Consider the following 16,879-nt stretch of genomic DNA (forward strand, 5'->3'; position numbering starts at 1 on the left):
ATATAGCAAAATAGTCCCAATGATCACATATGGTGCAAAACTGTGCATAAATGCTCCCATACTGGAACAGGTACAATTTACTTTTCTGAAATGTATCTTGGAGGTGGATAAGTCTATGAATATAGATCTGTCTCAACTTATGCAAGGATCAATGGTGAGAAGAATTTCTTGTATTTAAACTTCGTTTTGACATCATCAAATGTGTTCATGCTGACTAGGAAAACTCCTGAATCATTTAATCCAGACATCTGCAGTGCTTCTTAGTTTAGCTATCAACATGTAGGTTCTACTTAAGTTCTACATAATGAACCCCCTGAGAGGGCAAGCATAGATTCCCTTGATCACACACTTTGACTCAATTTGTTTCAATTCACAACTCAGACTTCATTAATCAAAGTTCATTTCATTTCATTAATTCATATTGTAAAACAACAGCAATGCAATAAAACACTATTTACTTGTAGTCCTTTAGCTCTTTAATTCCTGCCTTGGGAATTTAAATTTTTGCTTCAATTTGAGGGTTGACAATTTCTAAGCAGGGAGCAGGGTGACCACACAGTTGCTGCAAACCCAAGGTTCTTTTTTATTTTTATTTTTTTTAGCTATTCAATGTGTGAAGCCTCCCTAAGCTGCAAAACTGAGACAATTTTAAAGGCTGTAACAGGCGCCTCCTCAGAGTGTTTTATTCTGTTTTGTTAGGCCATCTAGAGAAAAAGCACTGAATGACATCATTCTGCTCATTGTCTTCTAATTGTTGGAACTAATTTTGCAGATTAAATTGCAAGGGCAAGGCATGAATCCAATGGTAAGCATTAATCGTCTAACACTGCAAGCTTTATCAGCAGCCATAAAGTAACCCACCCACCCCACCCCCCTCAAATCCTGGCCAGGCAAAAAGTGCTTGTCATGTGGTGCTGCTGATGACTGATGTCAGGGCCTGATGAAAAATGAAGTAATTGTATTTTGAAGGGAAAGTCCTTTAGAAAATCCATGGTGCTGTCATTATCCTTTGTCTTTCATTTATATTGTCCAGTCATGATTTGGTTTTTCTTTTTCTTTTGCTTCTTGTACAATATCTGTTTTGTGCTTTATTACAGCGGGAGATTGAAAAAAAAAAGGCAAATATTTCCCTACTAAAATTTATTATTAATGATACTGACATCCAGTATTTTGCTGGCATTTTATTATGTTCAAGAGTGCATTTATAATGTAGCTATAATATTTTCTACTACAACCTCTTTTTAAAACCTTCATGTCTTCATTTGTCTTAATTGCTGTTATTATTATTTCCCACCTCTTTCCTCAGAATTCAATGTGACATATGCAGTTTTTCATTTTGTGATTTTAACATCACAAAAAGGCTATGAGAGGGAACTGATGAAAGTCATTGGATGCCTGTGAGGGGGCTTCAACTGGAGTCTCTCCAGCCTTCCAGTGACTAAATCCCATTGGCAGTTAATATGAAAGTTCAAGTGCAGCTTCAGGGAAAGGGAACATGCCACAAGTTGCCATATGAAGACCTGAATCTAATCTGTCAGTTCTATAACTTTATTTTTTGAACTGCATTATCCTGGACCTGCCAAATATATTTATTTGAACCAGAGGGTATCCAAGGCATTTGCAGATGTGAATGCATTCAGCAAGGCTTGTTAACAGCAGATGGATAAATTCACTGAAAGGCCTTGCCAATTTCCTTGCTGCAGCAAATAATAGCTGAATTAAATGCATTATTAAAAACATACATATAGCCTCAGTGAACATAAAAGAGAGTGAAAATATAAGGGCCCATATAATAATCAATCCAATCCATGTTTGAAGATTATGAGTTAATGCAAATTGATTAATTATCATAGCTGTATAAACATTGGTTACCCTTTGTAGTGACTTTGAATTAATTCTGCATATCCCTAAAATGATTTCCTTCTAACTTTGAACCAAAAGTTTCAAGATTTTCAGCTAGCATGACTAAAATTAGATCGGACTATGAAGTGTGAAGGGGTGATAAGCAAAATGCAAGCTGTGGGAGCTATGTTTCAGGGTCAAACTACAATTTGTTTTATTTGCATAGCTTTTATAGTCTGGAGCAGAGGTGTCAAACTCGATTTCATTGAGGGCTGCATCAGGGTTGTGTTTGACCTTGGGGGGGCAGGGGGCAAGGCCAGGGTAGGCGTGGCCTGCTCGATGTCACTCATGTCGGGGTGCCTGTGGAGACCCGAGCGCTCTGCCAGTTAAAACAGGCTCCTGCAACCCTCTGCCAGTGAAAATGCACGCAGCCCTTCCAAGCTCTGTTTTCACTGGCAGAGGCATTGCGGGCTGGTCCTTCGCTGTTTCCAGGGCAGCCCTGCGGCCAAATCTAAACACCCTGCATACTGGATCTGGGCCCCAGGCCTTGAGTTTGACACTCCTGGTCTGGAGTATACTCTCTCCCCCCACCCTCATTTTCATAGACCCAAATGACTGTTGTTAGGATGGTTTTAATAATAGGCTAGCTCTAGTGCAACATTAGCAATGTCAATATATTCCTTCTAAGACTTTGGATAGCCTCTGTGGTTGGAGGACAGAACTGTGTAAGAGTTAGACACTTGTCCTAAGTCAGTCTGCTGATTTCAGGTGAAATAATGGACTTCATTCCACAAGCAATTTTTAAGTAAAATTTATCCCAATCCAGCAATAGTTTCTATGTATGAGTATGTTCTTATCCTTTGGTTCAGAGAGTAGGCTTAGTATCGATTTTGCATATTTTCCATATAAAACTTTCTGATCTTGTAGTTCAACTGTCCTCTGGAGAACCTTCAAACCACGCTGTGCTACAACCATGGTTCCTGCTACTTCTACTTATCTATCAGAACTACATGTTAATTTAAAAATAGCTGCCAAGACTGCCTGACCATAGAAGATACCATGAAGGAAGAAAGCACAAACCTGTTTTAGGAAGGCCATAGCTACACATATCCTCACGCCCCGATGGCCCTTTATTTATTTATTTTTAAAAAACACATCCATGCCATAGCTTTCAGTTAACACTAGTTTCATGTTATTCCACAATCTATCATATCATTTGTAAGATAATAATTTATTTCATCATGACAAATGCTAGACATGTAAAGCCCTCCCCCGCCCAAAAGCAAAGACAGCAGTAAGCCTCAAACTGCAGAATGCTTAACACTTAGCAATTTTAGCTGTAACTGAGACTTAACCAGAGCCTCTGGACTGCAGCCCCTGGCTTCCTCTTTGTGCACATTAAAATGTTTACATATAAAGGACAGCATCTTGATTGTTTGTATTTAACTGTTATGTAGGTAAGATTTTCCATTATGGAAGGGTTAAGCCTTATGCTCCTCTAGGGTATTCTCATAATGATGGTGATTGCCAGGACTGGATCCAGCTGTAGAAACACCATTATCCAAAGGAATGCTCTTGAAAGTGGTTTGGCCCAAATTCAACATAGGTAACATTTGGAAATCTACTCATTCTTAAATGAAATCTAATTGTTCTTAAATTAAAACAATAACCACCACCAAAAGATTGAAAGCATATAAAAGGATGATGTGAACCAAACTACCTAACCTCAAGAGGACATCTAGTTCTTAGACATCAAACATCTTCAAGACTTGTATATAACAGATGCATAACTTCATATAAAATATTTGAAAATTCTATTATTATAATAAACTTAAAACGTGATACAAAGTATTCCATTATAAGAAACTAATAGGAAAAGGGTCTCAAGATGTGTGAAAAAAAAAACAACACCACATTATTGCAAACAATTTCAGTAAAGCGAAAAATGGAGTTACCAGATGAAGTCAGTAAGTAAAGTAAAAAGTAGGTAAGCAGGTGCCATCCAAAAATCTATTAGGGACTTCAAAATCCAGTATTTCCATGCTTTGAAATGGCCTTTGCTTGTGAGAAGGTCTCAAAAGGTGACCACATGCCCTTGGGACACAGCACGGTTATAAATATGAACCAAGCATCTGAATTTTAATTGCATGATCATGGGGATACTGCAAAGATTGTAACTGTGAAAAACTGTGAAAAATGGTCATAAATCTCATTTTTCAGTGCTGTTGTAACTTTGAATAGTCACTAAATGAACTGTTGTAAATAAAGGATTATCTGTACACAGTAGGTTCCCCTGTATCACTGCTTGCCCTTGGGACAAAATGTCTTTCTCAGAGAGCAGAAATTTCTACAGCTAAGGAAACGAGTGGGTCCAAAGTGACTGCAGAATTTTTGGGATGAACAGATTTATCTTTCAGGTAGCTTTTAGAATGTTGAGATTACAGATACCAGGAAAAGGAAGAGAAAGGGCTGCAAAGATAAAAGGGAAGAACAAGAACTAGAGAACCAGTTGTTATTGATTGACAACAGCTACAAAAAGAGGCAGAAGCACAAAGCTCTTGAAATTGTCCAAGGAGCAGCGATGTGAAAGGAGAAACTAAACTGGAGACCATGGAAGAGCTTAAGAAAGAAACAGTGATGGAAGAAAATCAGGATGCCATGGTGTTGGGGTCTGCAAAATAAGATGTCCTCAGAACTGAACTGCCAAAGCCCAGGGGGCACCATCCAAGGTTCTACTGTCCTCCAGTGGCCAAACTCAGGACAACCAAGATGATAATTTGTCTCAGGCTGTTAAGACTGTCTCAAAACATTCTCAAAAACTGAAGGGTCCTTTATATGCCATTAAGTTCTTCATAGGTCTGGGATCCAGTTTCAGGAACCACATCCATCTTAGTTCAGGAGGATGAGAGGAAATAACATGCCAGTGACACAATTCCCCTTTAAAATGTAGCCCTTCCTGTAGCCTTCGATAAAAACATTTCATTATATTCTTTAAATGTAAGTATTGACACCAAATCAGACTTCACTGTTCAACTGTTATATGTAAGCAATAAATCCCAACAGTTCCTATACATTTCATATTTCCATTATTGTTTATGTCAGCATTCTTCTAAAGGTGCCGGATAGTGTTCCACTAATATTTTCAAAGTCACATCTTCTCTCAAAATATAACTGAAGATTGCTGACCCTCTTTTAAACAGAAGTTGATAAACTGAAGGATATGGATGTTATGAGGCGGTTTACAGGCAGGGTAAATCAGTTACTAGTGATTTGGAAGATGCATCAAATACATCAAATACAGATGCAGCATGAACAAAAAGCAAAAAAGAATATGAACATTATGTATTGTAGTTGATGATTATATGGCTTGAATTCTGCTGAAACTGCAGAATCTCATTTCTAGACTTCATAGTATGGACATGGTGTTTGGATTAAGTGTTGTAAAGCTAAGAGGATAAGAGAGACTGTTTTAAAGGCCCCACTACTCATTTAATTAATATTCACTTAAGTTAACTAGTTCAGCATAAACTGTTCTTTCATGATTTGTTCCTTAAAAACATTCACAGAATAATCTCCTGGTGGATTTATTTCTATTAATCTATTGGACCTGTTAAAAATGATTTGTTATAATTGATGAAAAATGATCTAGAAATGAAAGTTTGTATATCCCTATAATCTAAAGCTTTAATTATGAGGCTGTGGTAGATTCAAGTGAAAAGAATTTTGCTGATCCAGGATAACTTTAGAGACACTCCGTCAAATGTTTTCATGCTTATTTGCTGACCAATCCAAACAACTTTATTAACAGGAATTTGCTTTAATGAGAACTATACAGAGACACAATGGGGAGAAATGAAAAAGAGCACTAATGTTTATATTATTTGTTTTGGGGGAATTTGCATAGAATTTTAATATATCTGTATACTGATTTACAATAATGTACTGTTTAATAGCAGAGATCGGGAAGAGAAGGTAAAGATGAGAACAGGGTTTCAGGGAAGAATGTATACAGATAGCCCTGAATTGTAGGGATAGTATCAGGAAAGCTAAAGTTCAAAATAACCTGAACTTAAGGGTAATTAAGAACAGCAAAAAGGTCATGATCTTCTAAAAAAAATGATTTAAAAAAATCGGTGAAGATGGAAAAATTAGAAAGCCAGTTATTTTTGTTCATTGTTCTTCAGCAAGAGTTGTGTCCAGAAAAAGGAAGGAAGGAAGGAAGGAAAGAAAGAATGAATTACTAAGACTGAAGGGGCAATGATTGAAGCTAGGAATGGAAACAGTAGGCATTTTATGGAAAATCTTTTTCCCACATATTATAAGATATTAATTTCTCTTCATTAGCAGTGGGGTATTATCCGTCTCAGGTTCAATCCCCCAAATCTCTAGGAAAGATTGCAGAAATTCTTGCCTGAAATACTGACAAGTCAAGACCAATCACTGTTGTACAAAAAGTTTTCCATCTGCTTTCCTCCAGATAGCACCTTCGTTCATCTCACACTAGCATGGCCATTGTTATTACTGCATGAGTTTCAGCTCTAGCGGGACAGTGTTAAGCTAATACCCCAATTATACGTTTTGATGGCTTCCTATATTTTTGCCATATACTGTAAGTGGCTAATCAAAACCCAATAGTTTACAAAATGTACTAGAAATATTTGGAATTATTGCCAGTACTGTATTAATAATATTAACAACATGATTCATTTTAGTGATTGTTTTATTATATTTTATTGTTGACATCTTACAACTTTTTTCCCTGTTACTTTTTTATACATCACACTGAATATCTGAATTAAAAAAAATAGCTTGTAAATATTTTCAGTACATAAAATCAAATGCCTCACCACATACTTCCATGTCAATAAGCATAACATTTTTTGCAGATGTATGATTTGTAACCAGCTGATGATACAATGTGCATACTGTATTTTAGACATGGCTGGACCATATATATACCCATAAGTGGTCATCTGCCCATAAGTGGTCATTTGGATTTTTATAGCCCAGTTATAGCCTATCATATATTTTAGGATCCCCCCCCCATTTCTACATATTCTCCAAACCTTTGCATGATATCTCCTTCTGAGCAAAAAGTATTGAATGATACCTGACATCTATGTTATACTAACTTTCCGTGTTTAATGAAAAAATGCTGCATAGCAACAAAGATTAGATAAAGTCTGCCAGAGATACTTCAAGAGAGATAAAGTAGTTTGCTTAATACTGAAATATTTAAGTATGCAGAAAAATACTGTCCATCCTCCAAGGTCTATTGATAGTAGGTACTGACAGACCATTACAACGTTACATTACATTTCAGAGTTACATATTGTTAATGCTACTTTCCCTTAATTGTTGACCTAGACCTGATTGCTACAGGTTCCATACATCTGCAAAAGATTATTGTAAAACAGAATAAAATAAGTAATTGTAATCATGTTGGCCAAGGGAAAAATCCAATATCATGCAGGAAATTTTCTATTAAGCCAATTTAAATTTTATTTTAAAAGATGTATGCTGCATGGCACTTCTTGGGACAATAATAAAATGTAAGGCTATATTTTTCTAAATGTCCTTTGATAGAATTCAGTTTTGCATACTGGGATACACTGCCACTTGTACTGTAGAAGGGCAAATTCCTTTGCATCCAGTGAATCCAGCATAAAATACAAGAATCTGTATTCTGTATAACCACTTGACTATTTAAAAATCTGCATGTGGAAGAGACATCCACAAGCCTCTTGGTTTGGTCCCTTAAGGAGATTGGGAAGCATGGAGCTCATCCAGTCATTCTTGTAATGGGTTAAGCATCTTAACTATGACAGTGCTAGAAAATCTGTTCATATTCCTTTGGTGTAAAGTTAATTATCCTGAAAAAAAAAAAAATCCTTGAAGGGAAAATCTGTAAGAATTTATGAGCCAAATGTAGTAACTCCTTTTTGCTAAATTAATTTCCCTTATTACATTTTTGTCTTTGGTGCCAACTTTTCAAACCAGCATTTTAAAGACAGAATCCAACCACTTCTCTGTAACTATTTTGCAAGAGTGAAATATCATATATTGGCAGCCAATGGAATGAAAAGGATGTTAGTGTTTTTATTCTATTAATAATACATTCAACTCGAGCTAAAAGCTAAGCTACAGGTTTGTAAGCAATAATGAATAAATGCATGCCACATTTTTATCACCAAACCAGAACAATGCGTGGCAGATTATGGAACCCAAATTAAATTGCAATTGTTTCTCACTTTGGAAGTCGAATAATTATCCTACAGTTATTATTTTCCTGACAACGACAAATAAAGCAAATGGCAGTCCTCATCAATGGAATGTGCAACTAGTAGCTTGCTTCAAATGTAGCATATTCTCTTAGGTGGATTGAGGAGGAGATCAAGTGTGGGGATTCTGCAGAAATAGAAGAAGAAACATCACCAAAAAGCACATTTTATATGCATAGTAATAATGCTCCACCTTGGACTACAGAGACACATCAATTACTCTTAAAACAGAATTGAACAAATATAAGCATATGCACACTACGAATACCAAGATTAAATTAAGTTATTGATAATTAACAAGAGAAAACATTTTCAAGCCGTGGTAATAGTGCAACATTCTTCAGACCATTAAGAATGGCTACTGTCTATGAAAACAAGCAAAAGATGCTCATATTTAATGTGTGTAAACTTTAAAGATGTAATCCACAATCTAGAATGAAATCTTGCATTCACTAATTGTTTAAAGCTGTCTTCTCTAACCCAGTCACCTCCAAACTCCAGAGGTGGTATTCAGCAGGTTCTGACCAGTTCTGGAGAACCCGTAGCGGAAATTTTGAGTAGTTTGGAGAACTGGTAAATACCACCCCCGCTGCCATCTATTCTCTGCCTCCCGAATCCCAGCTGATCGGGAGCAAATGAGGATTTTGCAGTAACCTTCCCCTGGAGTGGGGAGGGAATGGAGATTTTACAGTATCCTTCCCCTGCATGCCCACCAAGCCATGCCATGGCCACCAAGCCATGCCCACAGAACCAGTAGTAAAATTCCCATCACTGCTGCAGTCCCAACTTATCTGCAGTGTTTCAGCTTGAAAATATTGGTTTGGAGTGCTGATTATAGACACAGATTTTGAGGCAGATCTTAAACCCTCCTGTCTGGAAAGGATGAATTTGTGCATGCATTGGGTTGAAGAGTATCTAGAGGGAAAGGGTTGTACACTGAATAAGATATCCTCTGTGGGTGGGAAGGATTCTATGAATACAGAAAACTTTATGTGAATAAGTGAATAAAGATACATGCAGATTTCTAAACACCAATTACTGTACTGAACACATACATTTAACAGCCTGATTGCTGCCAAGATGAACCTTCTACAAGGTTCTGAAGTTTTCCAAATTTACTAACTTTTAATTCCCACAATCAATTGAATGAGGCAGCATAGGAACAAATGTATGGAAGACACCAGATACAGACAGTCTGAATGAAAACAAAACCTGTTTAAAAAGGATAAAACGCACCTCTGGCTCTTTTTCATTGTGCAGGGACTTAGTATAGGCATCAGATTTATGGAAGAAGTGCTTAACTACCATTGAAAAGACTTTGAAGAGTAAAATAGCCCCAAACACTGAGAGGGAAATGATGAGGATGATCTGCATGAACAGAGAAGTGAAATATCATCAAACATACTGGATAAAAGAACATGTTTTAAGCAAGGCGTAAAAGGGAATTTCCCTTTTATTGCAAAAAAGGAAATCAGCACTGCTAGAAAGAGAAGATCAAAGTATGGACAAAAGTATCAGGCTGGTTTCCCCAATCTGATGCTTTGCAAACTTTGGAACAATCTGCAGGCTCAGAATTCTGCATGTTCAAGGGCATCAGATTAGGAAAGGATGAAGAAAATGACAGTTTTCCTAGCAGAGTGAAACAATCCAAAACAAAAACATAAGATGAATCCCCCAGTGCATGTACTTGCTTTTCTAGAGAAGTTAACTCTCATGCAACAACATCTGTTGTTTTAACTACAAGATCTACATGAGAAATACCACAGTAGACACTCTTGCCTCAATGTCATAGTGCCAATTTCCTTGTGATTATATTTTCAGCCTCTTTTAGTTTCCTTGACAGTTGGAATCAGTCAAAATTCCTAGTTCTATACATTGAGGAAAGAAGACAGAGAAAACTGATGTAAGAGATAGTCTGATACTTGGTATAGGCATCAGGTTTATGGATGAAGTGCTTAACTACCATTGAAAAGACTTAGAAGAGTAAAATAGCTCCAAGCACTGAGAGGAAAATGATGAGGATTACCTTAGTGGTGGTATTATTTCTTTCCACAAACTTGCAATCACACAGCAAGCAATATGCCTCAACCTCATGTCTTGGCACTGGCATCGGGTCCACTGTATACAGGCAATTACTGCAATTGTGAGAAACCAGAAGCAACAACAACCATCAAAAATCTATCCCATGGAAGTCCACCTGTTCCAGAGGGTATTGAGTTTAATGTAACATTTAGCTGGACATATTGACTGTTTATGGATGATCATATATGGTTTAATAAGCAAAGATACACATGAACCCTTTATCCAAGCATTCACCTTTATTTTCTCCACTCATTACATCAATTAAACATATTTAATCAAATCTGGAAAATTTTGATTAACCGGTTCTTATCAAATTATGGTCTTAACCCATGGTCTCAAGTTGATTTAAGAGACTAATTTGCTCCAAATTATAATTAGTTTCTAAGTTTAAACGAAAAAGAAAACATTGTTAATTGAAAAATTCTACATTTAATTGCTGCGTGTAATGAATAAAAGGAGAGAATCTATCCATTTTAAAAATTTCATGTACCTCTTGGCTTTTTTTGGACTGTTTAATTTTAGGCCAATATCTAGAGCAAGAATATTTAATTCAGTCACTTTTCATATCAAAATGTTTCTGCACCTATTTTTTCAATATGACTTAATAATTCTTACATAACAACTTCAAAGCATTCCCAGAACTGCAGAATTTCATCTTCCAGCAGCTAACATAGCTAACAAAGACACTGGCATTCAGCGGTTGATTCCTACCTAAAACATTACGATTTCCATCAAAGCTTTGAAAATGTTGTTAGGGAGACAACAGAAAGTAATTACAGATGTAAAAAATGTGGCCTTTTCTAGAATATTTCTCTTCATAGTCTGAGTCATTCATGATTGGAGTAGCCTATAAATCCAATAAATGAAAAATAAAATAAAATATCAAACATGAATCTAATAGCTCTTGGAAAAACCCTAATTTTGGAACTATTATTCCCTTGATCAAAATGACCATACATAAATAGATAAAATGCACATGGTGAAAGTATCCAATGTAAACAGACATAAAGTGCGAGTCTTTAGTTCATTTCACTGAACTGACTTCCTATATTGAAGAGCTGTTTTAAAATTAGCTTTTTAGAACAATCCCATCTTGCAGACAGTCTATGACATTTGAAATTTGTCTCACCAATCATCCTGAAATAGTTGTTTCCAGAAAATGAATTTACTTAAATTCTGATATGGTGGGCAGACACAGTAGCAGCCATTGGCCATAAATTGCTATAGAAGAAAAATAAGAGAAGCAGTGTGTGACCAATTGTTTTGCCCCATTGCAAAGTAAAGTAATTAAACATTCTCCCGTTACTTCATACCCTGCCGGAGAATCTGTAACCCTTATGGTCTTGAGCTACATCTTGGCTATTGCAGCTGCAAGTTTTACTTTAATAACATATAAAATTGAATATTAGTTGCTGAGGATGATAAGACTGGCATATAATGGAATTAAAACCTATGGGAGAATAAATAGAATGCTTTTTGTGAATGAGTAAACACTGAAGAGATAATAAGGCAAGGATACATGCATGAAATTCCCTTAATTGTTTAATATAGTTATGGAAGAATGGATAAGGAAAGTTTGTTATTATTATAAGTGTGATGATTGGGACCATGAATATATGTGCACTTTTGTATTGATGTGGTTGGCTAAAGAGCTTGGATTTGAAACTGTATATATGAAAGGCTGAAATAATAGTGTTCTTCAAAAAAAAAAAAGTGAAAGATTGCAAGTAATATGAAGATGTTTCCCCCAAAATAAGATCTGGTCTTATATATTTTTTTGGCTCCAAAAGTTGCATTAGGGTTTATTTTCAGAAAAACACGTTACTGGAGATGGCGAGGGACCAGCTCGTGCTATCCTGGCCTAGCCTACCCCACCGGGCATCCCACCCCTTGGCGCATGCACTGGAGGCAGTGAATGTGTGGGGTCCGACAGTGTCTGGCAGCAGCTGCAGCCCGCCAGCCTATTGGCTGATGTACTCTGGGGCTGCACAACTTGCACATTGCAGGTGAGTCTGAACGCTGTGACTGCCAGGCCAGCGTCTAAGGAGCAGGTAGAGGCAGAGGCATGTGGGGAAGGCATGTGATCTGATCTGCTGGACATGCTGCGTGGCCAACTACCCCATTGCAGCTACAGCCAAGCAAAGATAGATAGTGGGACAGATTGCATGCCTCTCTCCCGCACTGTTGTGGTCCACCAGCAGCCCAGACCTGGCAGTGGAGTCGGACAGTGGGGAGGCTGGGGAGGAAAATGGGCCAGTACTGGACTCAGGGGAAGGCCTGGACGAGGGCTCTGCGTCGGAGGCAGAGATGGGGCCAGGGCCATCTGGGAACGATGTGCAGACTCCGGAGCCTCCAGAGGCGGACAGCCGAGAGACAGAAGAACAGGAGGAGCCTGTTCCTAGTGCATGCATGTGAAGAGCTGCCAGAAGACAAGAGCTGTTGAAGCAAAAAGGAGATAAGGAAGTAATGCTGGATGGGTTTGATGACATTCTCAAAAAGAAAGAGGTGAAAAGTTTATGGAATTAAAAAAGGGGTGTATGAAGTGGTGAATAGATATGGTGGAATGAAGGACCATATTTTTTGGACTATAAGATGCACCAGTATATAAGATGCACCAAGATTTTGAAGAGGTAAGTAAGAAAAAAAAAGTTTTTTCCTTCCCCGGCCTCCAGGAGCATTCTGCAGGCCTCCCAAACCCTGTGCGCACCCCATTTTTGCGAAGAACGGGCCCATTTTTCACAAAAATGAGATGAGCGCGGTGGGGCTTCAGGAGGCCAAAAATGGCTGTATTTGGTGTATAAGACGTACCAACGTTTCCATCCTCTTTTAGGGGGGGAAAAAGTGTGTCTTGTACTCCGAAAAATACGGTATATGAAGAAGTTTAAACTCATTTTAGCTATGAGTCCTTTTCCCTTTTTTAACCTCATGCCTTTAATTTCTTTGGCTTGCTGTTTCTTACTTTTTCCCCTACTCTATATAACACTGTTGCCCAAAAAAGGAATAGCATAATGGGCATTTCTGCATATCTGTTATAACTGAATTGCACATAGTAGCAGAAATCTAAATGCTATTGCTATCAACAAATTATATTAAAAATAAACCATGATTTAGTGAAATGCTTGAACTGAGCTATGTTGGCTTGGCTTCATATAATGCTATGGTAACATAGGTAGACATGACCATTACATTAATCCAAAAGCAAATGATAAGCATTAACATAATCAGTTTTTCTCCCTATTGTCCTCCCTTACCTTGCTGGTCTCAAACGATGGTATTAGTATACACCAAAAAATGGCTGCAACTGACACCAATGTCATGATTTCTCAGACGTGTAAATGAACAGTACCTGAAGGGTGGAAGGAAAACCCAATTCTTTATAACATTATAGACCTTTAAAGATCACAATTTGTCTGCTATAATGTGACAAGCTGGTTTCCTCAGCATATGTGTAATTTTGACAATACCTTCTTCTTTTAGGGCCTGAAAACCTGAAGCAATGTATCAAAAGCCAAGAACTTGCAGTATGCATGGAAGAGAAGACAAAATCAGTCTTTTCCAATTCCTTTGGCAGAGGAGTTTGACTAGAAACTATCTTGAGTTAGATTTTAAATATAGCTCATTGCATATTATCATCTTACCAGATATTACACCTTGTGCTATTCTGCAACTAGATTAGATTTTTGGTTTGTCTGCAACAGATGTACAGTGGCTTACAGGAATAGCAAATAATCTAATAACATTAAGAAAAAAATCAATATACAGGAAAGATCACAATTTTATTATTTCAAATTTCATGTTCTTTTAATTAAAATGGAGGCCACGCTGTAACTTATTTCCCCATGTTTACAAAACATTTCAACTACACTGTTTAAAATGCATCTTTATCTTATGACTTTAATAGCAGTATGAACTGTGCAGCAATGCAAATTACAATTATAGGAAACAAAATATGTATTCATTCTTCAAAGTAGCTGCTTTTATTGGTAGAACCGAAGTTAATTAGTGGTCCGTCTTAATTAAAAAGCAAGCTCAAGATCCCTGCAGCTGTCTATCTGAATGTAAATAAAATAAAAGGAGCTATTAATCAGTTAGATTAGATTATCATTCACTAAGAAATGTTTGTGTAAAAATGAGCCTCCTCCAAATTCCATTTTATGGAAACATTGAAAACAAAAGTATTCTTAGCAAGATACTAGATCTTACCTATGGTATCTACAACATCTATCTTAGATGCTCTTCACTTTTACATATATTTTGGAAAGTTTCAGTTTTTAGGCAGCAAACAATCAAGCAAACAAACAAACAAACAGCTGGACATAGAAAAGCCAGTCAAGTCACATAAAAAAGACCACAAAACTCTTCCATCACCTGCAAAGAATGTGAATTGAATATTTCAACTATTAGACCACTCAAAGTATAGGTTCTTTGCCTGTTCTATTCATGAAGCTTTATTTCTTCACTTTATTGGAACTGCTCTGCAACCTCCCAATGCTCTTTGGACTTTGGATGGGTTCACAGCATGTTTAAAAACAAGAAACCCTTTTTTGACATCTCAAGTTGCTTGCAGTTTATGCTCTGGGGGTCCAGGGAAAAACACCCATAGATTTATAAGGAAACTTTCTTGAGACCCACGAAACTCTGCTGGGATAGATTGTATGTTATTCCATGAATCTTTAGTTTAAGTAGATAATATTAATTGCATTCCAATTTCTATTTCTACTCCTACTCAACAAGCCAGCAAATTGGATTTTAATCATGTAATAACCACACAACATAAGCTGCAAAAGCTTTCCTGAATCTTACATGGAGTTTTTGATTTGGAAATGACATCATCTTCAGCCAAAACTTGAATCTGTGTTTGAGGTCAAGCTTGGACTGAAGAGGAGAGATGGGTCTGTGTAGAGACTGAAGAGATACACCTACTCTTATCATTTCTTAGAGATGCTAGAGAGAAACTGGATGACCATGTGATGGGACTGTAGTACCCATGAACCCCCATCTCTTGCCAGTCTTATGATTTCTAGCTCCACCCATCCCTAAGCATATACTCAGAGGTGGGTTTCAGCAGGTTTTGACCAGTTCTGGAGAACTGGTAGTGGAAATTTTGAGTAGTAGTAAAAATTCTGACTGGCCCCGCTCCCATCTATTCTCTGCCTCCCAAGTCCCAGCTGATCGGGAGGAAATGGGGATTTTGCAGTAACCCATGGATTGGACATTTGGTGGATTGGACATTTGGATTGGTGTGGGAATGGGCATTTTACAGTATCCTTCCCCTGCCACACCCACCAAGCGACACCCACCAAGCCATGCCACGCCCACCAAGCCACACTCACAGAACCAGTAGTAAAAATTTTTGAAACCCACCAGTGCATATACTGCAAAGAAAGACTATGTATTCCTTGTGTGTTCTGCCTGATTCTTATTCCTGGATTACTTCTTCACTAAAGCGTTTTTCTTAAGCATTTGCTAAAGTTCACACTGTTTCCTCTTTGTGGTGTAGAATACTCCAAATTTAAAGGGAAGGAGGATGAAGAGGAGGAGTCATTTCCTCCTGCTCGGGGGTGGGGGGTGGGGGTGGTGGTGGTACAAAAAAAAAAGTATTAAAAAAGTATAAAAAGAGGAGAAAGAGACAGGAAGCTTTCTTGCGTAATGGCCAGCTTTCCGGGACTTTCCAACTTTGATGGCTAACTATAGTTTCCCCCTCCTCTCCATTTCCCCAAAAATGTGTGCATGTGATACCTCTGCAACGGACGTTTCATCATTACGCAGAATATGGATTTTTTTAAAAAAAATGTAAACGAAAAGGTGAAGAGATTGTATATACGTCATGATGAAAAACACCCCTACTTAAAATAAGGGAGCCTGTTGCTGCAACTCCTGAAGGAACGGGAGCAGTTCATAGCTACTAGCATACCTACCTCTCCTGGCGCTTTGAATTCTCCTTCAAACCATACCATTTTTCAGGACACGAACCGCAGACCACGGGCAGAGATCGGATTCTTCCAAGCTTCGCTACACCCACAGTACAACAGGTTGCTATGGAAACTGCTTCCCGTTTTCTCCCAACCAACATTGGGGTGTTTTTGTTTTTTTTTTAATTCTATTAACAACGGAACAAGAGACTCACCTAGCAGCGCCCTACTAGAAACGGTCGGGTCTGCCTTTCGCTGTGATTTTCTGCTGACATCACCGTAGTAGACGTTGCTACAAACCAACCAGAACCGCTGCCGCGATTTAAAGCAATATTAATAATTTAGTCCTATTTTAAACGTTCAGTCAAACCGCTGTGCTCTGTGGATTCCAGGTTGGACGACAGAACATTTAAAGCAGACTTGTGGACTTCAACTCCCAGAATTCTCCAGCATAGCCTAGCTGGCTGGAGAATTCTGGGAGTTGAAGTCCACAAGTCTTAAAGCTGCCAAGTTTGAAGACCTCTGATTTAAAGCAAGGAGAGGCGAAAAGGCCGCGTAGCCTTCGCTGATGGTTTTCCAGAAGGCATTGGACAGCCTTTTGTCCGGAATGTTAAAGGGTCTCCTGCTCCAGCAGTGGGCTGGACTAGAAGACCTCCAAGGTCCCTTCCAACTCCGTTATTCTGATTTTATTCTGATATTCTGCTCCTGCCGTGATATCCAATTTTGCCGGGTGCTGCTGATGTCTTGTAACGTATTTGGAAA

At 37.9% G+C, this 16,879-nt stretch overlaps 1 protein-coding gene across 1 annotated transcript; it reads right to left on the minus strand.

The window, feature by feature from the left end:
• Positions 1–8,165: 8,165 nt before the first annotated feature.
• Positions 8,166–16,379, minus strand: LOC139314289 (proton-transporting V-type ATPase complex assembly regulator TMEM9-like). The gene is made up of 6 exons (XM_070939874.1): positions 16,333–16,379; positions 13,457–13,551; positions 11,335–11,426; positions 10,150–10,258; positions 9,360–9,491; positions 8,166–8,250 (listed from the first exon to the last, which is right to left on the minus strand). The coding sequence occupies exons 2-6, from the start codon at positions 13,520–13,522 to the stop codon at positions 8,236–8,238; spliced, it is 414 nt and encodes a 137-aa protein (XP_070795975.1). The 5' UTR covers positions 13,523–13,551; positions 16,333–16,379; the 3' UTR covers positions 8,166–8,235.
• Between the last annotated feature and the right edge of the window lie 500 nt (positions 16,380–16,879).

The sequence above is a fragment of the Pituophis catenifer genome, unplaced genomic scaffold (genome assembly GCF_029215685.1).
Source record: "Pituophis catenifer annectens isolate HBS135680 unplaced genomic scaffold, rPitCat1.0.hap2 SCAF_3, whole genome shotgun sequence".
Lineage (NCBI taxonomy): Eukaryota > Metazoa > Chordata > Lepidosauria > Squamata > Colubridae > Pituophis > Pituophis catenifer.

What these genes read in the sequence shown, in the direction of transcription:
- LOC139314289 (XM_070939874.1), bottom strand. Translation starts at nt 13,522, where the DNA reads ATGACATTGGTGTCAGTTGCAGCCATTTTTTGGTGTATACTAATACCA. An exon ending in CAACTATTTCAGGATGATTG is followed by an intron (nt 10,259 to 11,334) that starts GTGAGACAAATT and finishes TCACAATTGCAG; the next exon opens with TAATTGCCTGTATACAGTGG. An exon ending in GAAATAATACCACCACTAAG is followed by an intron (nt 9,492 to 10,149) that starts GTAATCCTCATC and finishes CTGTTCATGCAG; the next exon opens with ATCATCCTCATCATTTCCCT.